The sequence below is a fragment of the Melozone crissalis genome, unplaced genomic scaffold, assembly GCF_028551555.1.
Source record: "Melozone crissalis strain CALT ecotype California unplaced genomic scaffold, PUWL_Pcris_2 ptg000032l_1, whole genome shotgun sequence".
Lineage (NCBI taxonomy): Eukaryota > Metazoa > Chordata > Aves > Passeriformes > Passerellidae > Melozone > Melozone crissalis.
The window spans coordinates 8,153,130-8,161,983 of NW_026535810.1; the positions used below are offsets into that span (position 1 = coordinate 8,153,130).

Genomic DNA, 8,854 nt, shown 5'->3' on the forward strand with positions numbered 1-8,854 from the left:
CAAGCAGCTCCCCAACAAGACTTCAAGACTAAGGGACAAAGCTTCCCCCTTCAGCTCTCCACAGCAGCTCTAGGGAGTCTTTCTCCATTGCAAGACCTCCTTTGTCAGTCTACAGTGACAGGAGCTGGCTGCAGGAGGCATTTGCCTGGGGGGGGGAAGAAAAAGAAGAGATGATTCCTGTGGAAATAAAACGGCAACGCCATTTGGGAAGACGCCAGTGTGAGTTTGCTACCACTCAAGGTCAGAAATCCCCTGAAGAAAGCAACATCCATCATGGTGCAGCACTTTGGCTTTGATATCAATGCTGACAAAATTGCTGCCCCTTCCTGCTGCCGTAGCTGACTCCGAATCACGAGAAATGTGCCAATTCTGCCAAAGACAGGCAGACATGGTGAGATAAAACCAGCTAGTCTGCTGAAAAGGAGTCCAAATGAATGTTTTCTAACTCCCCCTTTTCATCCTTTCCGCAGCCAAGACAGAGCAATGTCCTTCCTCTCTGTCCCTGATGGTTACCCAGGCATGGGGTGCAGCGTGGGGACACAGCCTGTCACTGCTCCCAGTGCCCTGCCCTGCCTTTCCCTGCCTGCCTTGCCCTTCCCTGTCCTGCTGGAACCTGCTGTGCTGTGCCGAGCCGAGCCGAGCCTGGTCAGCGGTCACGCATTTCGGGAATGACTTTCCCCTGTGCCGCCCACCAGTGTAATGAACATACCACTTTGTAACCTTGACTAGTTAGAGAGTCTTTGTTCCTGATTTTCAGTTTTAACAATTCAGGGAGCTTTTGTTTCCCCTGACAGTACAGCTGCTGCCAAGGGAAACACACCCAAAGACCAATAGTGACCCAGCCTTCCCTTTGCTTCCCTTTTCCTTCCCTCACTGCTACACAGCGCTCTCATACCAGGACCTCAGTGCTGCCTCACCTGAGGATTCAGAGCTGCCTCCAGGCCCTTCCAGGCTAAGTGCAGGTGCTCAGGACTCTGAGGTTTCCTAGCTGCTTGGGAGAAGGTGTTTGCTTCATCTGGACTTCTTGGGGTTTCCTCGGAGGAGCCAGACACAGGCAAATTTCATCTCCACTGTGAGCTCTTCATTCTGCTTGTTCCCATGAAGCTTAAATGCCAACCTGAGCTCATCGTGCCTCTGGTTCCCGTAGACCATCACAGCCCTTCCATGGCCTCTCCAGAGAGGATCAGCTGCTGCACATCTTCAGAGCAGCAGTTGCCAGCCCGCATCCCATCAGGGAGGGAAAGAGTTTCTACCCTTGCTTTCCAAGCAGGTCCTGGTTAATGATCCTTTAAAGTGTTTTCCTGCAGTGCTCTATCATGGATAGATCTCAAATGAGAATCAGGTAGAAAGGGTCAAGTCGCTTAGGAAGGGGGACCTTGAAAACAGAAAGATTCTCTGCCTGCTTTTCCTGTCCTTGCTGCAGATTTGGATGGTGTTCTGAGTATTTTGCAGACAGCCTCTCTGTAGGGGTACAAGGGCAAGGTGAAAGATATTGCCTAGCAAGTGGTCAGTGTTAGGTGCACTCTCCTCTTTCTTTGAATGACGCCAAACTAGGACTCTGATAGGATATTGCAGATGTTTAAGACTGCCTGCCCTGCAAATCAAGCTGTGCCATTGAAATGAGCTCTGTGTGCCCCACAACAGCTGCAGCTGCAGAATATATCCTCACCCACAAGGTTGTTTTTAGAATAAATTCACAGTACACGTTTAGCATGCATGTCTGCAATTCTTAGCTCTTCCTGGGTGAATCCATTTTCTGTGGTCTTTTGTGATGAGAAACCAAATGTAGCCAAATCCCAAAGCTGCTGGGAAGATGCAAAAGGCTGTGATTATAAGGTATTTGTGTTTGTCTTTGTGTGTGTCTGTCTATATCAGATTTCCAGTCCATGCTTTAATCTATTTACATGTCAATTCAGATTAATATTTTGAAGAGGAAGAACTCACTCCTCCAATCCCCTGAGAAGTCTGAATACATTTCTGGACCTGCGGTTGCTGTGTGCTTCCTGTGATGTTTGATCCAAGGCGGCACTAGAGCTCTGCGTCCCAAAGACACATCATGGAGCCTGACCAATGTATTTGGATTCTTGCAGCCACCCCAGACACTTCGGCCCCCAGCACTCCAGCTGGCAGTGCAGGTTCTGCAGCATGGACAGCCACAGCTGGATGTGGAATACTCCTGGGAAAGAGGAATTGCCACCCCTGGATCTGGACATGGTGCTTGAGACGCTGGAGGAGATGTTTTCTCCCTCTGCTCAGGTAACTACATTGGGCAGGGAAGAAAGGGGCTGAACTGAGAGCTTGTGAATGTTGTTGCATGGCTGAGAATGAAAAGCTTCTTGAGTTCAGCTGTGAATGGACAGGGAAGGCTTTGCTTGGTAAAACAAGACTTCCTAAAGAATAGGGAATGAAAATGTCATCCCTGGTAAGGATGAAAAGGTGTGAGCCTGTGTTGGCCAAGTTTGGGTGCTTGTTTTCCTGGGAAGAATCCCTCCTTCAGGGGCATTTGTGGTGAGGAAGTGGAAGCTTTGTAGGTTCTAAGAGGCTTTGTTTGATGGGAAAGAAGAGAAGAGTGTTTGGAGAAATGGCACTGAAGGCCAAGTGTCCCGTGCAGGGAGGGGCATACCAGAGGTGCCTCTGCTCCAGCTGCAGCAGATGTGGGCTGTGCCTCTTTTGGGTGGGAAGGCCAAGGCAAAGCAAGGGCTGGGCTGCAGCTGCTGCTGCTGTGTGAGCCCTGCCAAGTGTGTGGGCGCTCCCAGAGCCAGGGCTGGGGCTGGGCTGCAGCTGCAGCTTTCTTGTCCTCTCAGTAAGCTGCTGCCTGCAGTCCAGTTTCCATCTGGGAAATCCTCAGCTGGGCAAACTGGCTAGTCTTGCTGTGTAGTAAACCACAGGGACCTAGGCAAAGCTCAGTGGAGAATAGAACAATAGGAATTGCTGAGACAGCAACAGAAGTTCCTGTTGCTCTGGCCCCTCGCCCCATATCTTATCTCTGTAACCCTATAAGCTATGTTACACAATCCTTACCATTGGTCAAATCTGGATTCTCCTCAACCCTATAAAAGGGGCATACTTTAGCCCATTCGACAGAAGAAGAGCTGTCGCTGGGACCCTTCACAGACTCTCCCAATAAAGCCATCTCTGTGGAACCGCCAGCACTTCTCCTTCTCTCTTGCCGTCTGCTGCAGCCTCAGCCTAGGGTAACCTACCTAGCAAGCAAGAGCTGAAATTCTAAGAGACCCTGCAATCACTGTAAGAGCTGATAATCACCAAGCTTGCTATGGGGGTTGGCCCGCGGCATCGGCCTCGAGCTAGCCTAGCTTTGGGCACCCTGTCCCCTTGGCGACTGAGCTCCCGGGCTAACTCGCACTGCTTGATAGTAAGGCCAGATAAGAGGCTTTATTAGCCAAGGCCAAAGGAGGCTCCCTGGCTGCCCTGCTCCCCTCTGGCTGAGGTGCTGAGAGCTCTGCAGCCCCTGCTGCCATCCCATCTGCCCAGGGCAGCACAAGAGCCGCGGCCTTGGGGCCCTCAAGAGCTGCTTCTGCTCCAGGCTCAGGGCCCATGCCGAAGCTGGGGCAGCCACCAAGCTGTGCCCATTTCTGTTCATTGCTGCTCTGATGGGGATGGATCCTCAGCCACTTGGAGGTTGCTGATGAATTTTAATCCTCAAGAGGCCTCTTCTTTCCTGAGCTCTTCAGTTAAGGAATTCAGTGAGAAAAGCTCATAAAAATTTGTTCAAAACATCTGAACGAAAAAAGGCCCAGGGAGTAATCTAAGTTTTCAGTTCTTCTGTGGTTAATCAGACATATTTCAGAAGTGCCTTCATAGTGAATCTGCTATATTGAAAAAAAAAGCAGAGAGAACTGTTTTGTCCAGTACTCATCTCCTCTTTATATTTGGTACCAGCAATATCCAATTGTTACTGACCCTCAGCACCTTCTAATGCAGTCTGAACAGATAGGAAAAAAAAGACCCTTCACGGTTGATAATCAATAACACTTTGTCCCTCATCCAGCCCCTGGCACTCCTATGGATCAGGAATGGTGTGGCCAGCAGGAACAGGGCAGTGATTCTTCCCCTGTGCTCAGCAGTGCTTGAGCAGCACTTTGAGTGCTGTTTGCAGTTCTGGGCCGCAAATTTAGGAAGGACATGGAGGGGCTGGAGTGTGTCCAGAGAAGGGCAACAAGGCTGGAGAGGGATCTGGAGCACAAGTCCTGTGAGGAGTGGCTGAGGGAGCTGGGGTTGTTTATCAGGGAGAAGAGGAGGTCCAGGGGAGACAAGGCAGTGTCAGGGCACAAGGTTGGACTTGATGATCTCCAAGGTCTTTTCCAACATTGTAGATTCTGGGATTCTCTGAAACCACCCTTGGAGCAGTTGCAGGATGAGCCCTGGGCCTCCTCTTCAGAAGCTCCAGCAGCCCAGGTCCCTCGGCTTCTCCTGCCAGCCCCAAAGCCCATCCTGTCAGTCCTGCAGAGCCTCTGCAGTTCCTCCTCACTGCCCAGAACAGGGAGCCCCAGAGACAGACACAGCAGCCCAGATGTGCCCCCCTGGCCTGGGGTGACTCTGGCAAGGGAGCAGCACCAGGCACTGCAGGAGCCTGCAGACAATTCCTGCAGCACTTGTAGGATGATCCTGCTCCCCAAGGGACATTCCCATGGGGCCAAGTCAGGAACTGCAATGGGGAGTGGGGCCAGAGAGGAAAGGGCAAGCAGGGATAGGCTGTTTGCAGGGGAGGGGACAGGGGTGGGCAAGAGGAAGAAGTTTGTATCAGGAAGAGTAAAGAAAGCAAAGGTGAAGCCAAGGAAATGCTCAGGGCAGTTTGGGGGTGGCTGCCAGGCAGCCCTGGCTCTGAGCAACAGCATCTGCAGTGGGACAGGAAACTCCCAGCTGATGGGAACAAACTTTCTGGCTGACTGCAGAGGCCAGAACAAAGCTGAGTGGTTTCCCTGCTGTCCCCCAGCCCTTGCTGGCCCCAAGGGCTGATGGCATTTGTGCCCCCTCAGGTTCATGTCCCCACACCAACAGCATGGGGATGCTCCCGCCTGCTGTGTGCAATGCAAACAGGGGCTGCTGAGCCAGTGCTGCCGTGTCTGTGCCTGCAAGGATGGGGCACCTGTGTGAGCTGGGGGAGAGGCCAGGGCTGCATAGGGGGGATGTTGTTGGCAGCTGCATGAGGATGCTCTGGGATGCTGTCCTGGGCTGTGCAGCGCACTGGGGATGGATCAGTCTCTCCTCTGCTGCTCCTTCCCATCTGCCCCAGGGCCCTTGCAGAGCACCAGCCATGCTGTTTGCCCCCAGCCTGCTCACAGCCAGCCTGGGGCTGCTCACGGGGGTTTTCTGTGCTGAGTATTGGCCTGGGTGTGTTCTTGAGAGAGCCTGGGCAAGGAGCCTGGAGCCCCCAGGCCCTGGCTGGGGGCGCTGCCCCCAGTGGCGCAGCGCTGCCCCAGCAGTGCCCATGGCCTGTCCGTGCTGCAGCCTCGGCACTGCCACCCCCAGGGCTGTGCCCGGCCCCGAGAGCACTCAGGCCCTGCGGCAACACCAGGGCCACCAGGGCAGCGGGGCAGGGCCACAGCAGCAGCACGGGCAACACCAAGTGCTGCTGCTGCTGCTGGGCCAACCCTGATCTGCCCCCAGCTCTGCACACAGACATTGCTGCTGCAGCTCCAGAGAAGGCAACAAAAGGGCATCTCTGCAGAAAACTTTGCTGGGAGATCCTTTAGTTCCTTTAAAGCCATCAAGAGCGCAGCCCCTCATTGACACAGTCTGTGGCCACATGGAAGGCAGAGAGAAACAAAATTAGAAATGGTACAAACAGCTGCTTTTTTTTCTGGACAATAGGAGTAACTAATACAAAGGAAAAAATACCACTACAACCAAACCATAAAGAAAAATCAAGGATAACTTTTTTTACAAGTTATTTGCAGAAATTGACCACCATTTTAATGTCCCTGAAAGCATCCCGTCATCAGTCTCCTAACTGCAGCCTTGAGCTCCTGGTTCCTCAAACTGTAGATGAGGGGGTTCAGGGCTGGAGGCACCACCGAGTACAGCACTGACAGAGCCAGATCCAGGGATGGGGAGGACATGGAAGGGGGCTTCAATTGAGCAAATATACCAGTGCTGACAAACAGGGAGACCACAACCAGGTGAGGGAGGCAGGTGGAAAAGGCTTTGTGCCGTCCCTGCTCAGAGGGGATCCTCAGCACAGCCCTGAAGATCTGCACATAGGAGAAAAAAATGAACACAAAACAACCAAATACCAAGCAGGCACTAACTGTGATGAGTCCAACTTCCACGAGAGTGTTTGAGTGTGAGCAGGAGAGCTTCAGGATCTGTGGAACCTCACAGAAGAATTGGCCCAGGGCATTCCCATGGCACAGGGGCAGGGAAAATGTATTGGCCATGTGCATGACAGCATTTAGAAAGGCACTGGCCCAGGCAGCTGCTGCCATGTGGGCACAAGCTCTGCTGCCCAGGAGGGTCCCGTAGTGCAGGGGTTTGCAGATGGAAACATAGCGGTCGTAGCACATGATGGTCAGGAGTGAATACCCTGCTGTGATGAAGAACAGAAAGAAAAAGAGCTGAGCAACACATGCTTTGTAGGAGATGTTCCTGGTGTCCCAGAGGGAATTGTGCATGGCTTTGGGGACAGTGGTGCCGATGGAGCCCTGGTCGCTGAGGGCCAGGTTGAGCAGGAAGCAAAACATGGGCGTGTGCAGGTGGTGGCCGCAGGCTACGGCGCTGATGATGAGGCCGTTGCCCAGGAGGGCAGCCAGGGAGATGCCCAGCAAGAGGCAGAAGTGCAGGAGCTGCAGGTGCCGCATGTCTGCCAATGCCAGCAGGAGGAAGTGCCTGATGGAGCTGCTGTTGGACATTTCCTGTGGTGCCTTGGCATGGGGATCTGTAAAATAAGTAATCATGGAATAGTTGTGTTTGGAGAGGACTTTAAATATCCCAGCACAGCCTGGGGGCACTTTCCCCCCACTGCCTGCCCAGGGCTCTGCTGCCTGGAGCTGTCCCTGCCAGCAGCTTCTTCCCTGTGCCCAGGCCTGGGCCCTGCCAGTGCTGCCAGAGCCCAGCCCAGCCCTGGGGGCTCAGCTCTGCCCTGCAGACCCCTCCCAGCTCAGGCACTTCCCAGCGGCAGCTCTGGCTCTGCAGGCTCTGATGGCAACAGAGCAACTCTGAGGAGGCTGGAAAAGCAAAACTGATGCAGCTTCTAGAGGGCCCTGTGCTGATTTCTGTCACTTCCTGGTTTATTAACACCTGAGAGAAATTTCTTCTTATTTTTCTCGACCTCAACTGAGAGATAAATATCTATGTGCAATTTCCTATCCAGGCAACCCAGAGCAGTAGATTAAAAAGACAGAATTTTCCAGGAATTTCTCTTTTATGCAGTCCCTGCCTTCCTGTGCTCCCTGTATAATCAACTTGGAAATTATGTGGATTTAAATGTCCTGCTGGGACTGGTCCTGAACAATGCAGCATCCTCACCACAGAAGGAGAACACTTCCAAGCCTTACCAGCTGTCTCCTCTCACCCAGATCTTGTCCCCCAGTGCTGGGAGCAGCTGCCAGGGCTGGCTGAGAGCTGTCCCTGGCAGGCAGCAGAGTCCCTGCCCCAGCACAGCGCCCTGGGCTGCAGGACCCTGCTCTGCAGGACAGCCCTGGGCACCCCTGGCTGCTCTGCACAAGAGACAATCAGAGAATTTACTCACAGTCTGTAGGCATTGGGATGTTGCAGCTTTAGGAGATCACTCCAGGAGCTGCAGCTGCATTGTCCTGCAGCCAGAGGTTCCTGTGCCAAGGGCTGGCAGTGATTCTGTCCCAGGCACTTCTCAGCACCTTCCCAGCCCTGACTGATTGAAGCTCTCTGTGCCTCTGTGCTGTGCCCGGGCTGGCTGCAGGCAGTGCCCCAGCCCTGCTGGGCTGGCAGAAGAGCTGCTCATCAAGAGAAATGTGCTTTTGAAGCTCTTCTTGGTTACCAGGAGCTGCCTCTGGGCCAGGAGCCCAGCCCAGCTCAGCAGCACAGACACAGCACAAGGACTTTAATGAGCCTCTGGGGCTTTGTGCTCAGGCCCTGAACATCAGTCCCTGAGAGGGAGCTGAAGAAACCTCTCCAGAACTCCAAGTCAGAATCCAACTCCAAAGTTTCTTTAAGTTTTAATGGGTCCCACTGAGGGACACGACTGAGAAAGTGTCCCCAGGCCCTAGGCAGAGCAGAGAACTGGAGGCAGTGATGACAGGTGGGGACAAAGAGAATCCAAGTCTTGGTGCCCTGGGGCACAGCAGCAGGGTCTGTGTCACCAAGGGCTGTGAGGAGACACCTTGTCCTGAGGCCCTGGGGCCTCCTGGCACAGCCCCAGCCAGGCTGGGCACTGTCAGCCCCTTGTCCTGCCCTCAGCATCTCCCCCTAACCCACATCCCAGTGGCCTCACGGATCTGCTGGAAGGAGTCCCTGGGGAGTCTTTGTCAGGAATAGCCCTGGAGGCTCCATAATGCTCCCAGGGACTGCAGGTTTTTCAAAGGACTTTGGGTTTGGCTTTTGCCTTGGAGTCTCTGAGAGGTTTCTGCAATTATGGCCTCCAATTATGCACTTTAATTAGTCCCTGGAGAGGCTTTGTCAGTAACAACACTCAGTGGGGTCATTAATACTTCAAGGTACTTCAGTCATTTCAGGGTATTTGGTGTTTCCCTTTTGTTACAGACTCTGTGAGAGGTTTGTGCAATCATGACCCCAATCATCTGCTTTAATGAGTCCCTTGAGGACTTTGTACTGACACTCCGTGGTGCCCATTAATGCCTTGAGATACTCAAGGTTTTTAAGGTACTTTATGGATTTAAGAATACTTTTAGATACTTTT

At 53.1% G+C, this 8,854-nt stretch overlaps 1 protein-coding gene across 1 annotated transcript; it reads right to left on the reverse strand.

Annotated features, from left to right (window-relative positions):
• Positions 1-5,933: 5,933 nt before the first annotated feature.
• Positions 5,934-6,869, reverse strand: LOC128940119 (olfactory receptor 14J1-like). The gene has a single exon (XM_054281416.1). It carries the CDS (start codon positions 6,867-6,869, stop codon positions 5,934-5,936), a length of 936 nt encoding a protein of 311 aa, XP_054137391.1.
• Positions 6,870-8,854: the final 1,985 nt, after the last annotated feature.

Bases quoted from the DNA above. Each gene is read 5' to 3' on its own strand.
- LOC128940119 (XM_054281416.1), bottom strand. From the start codon at position 6,869: ATGTCCAACAGCAGCTCCATCAGGCACTTCCTCCTGCTGGCATTGGCA.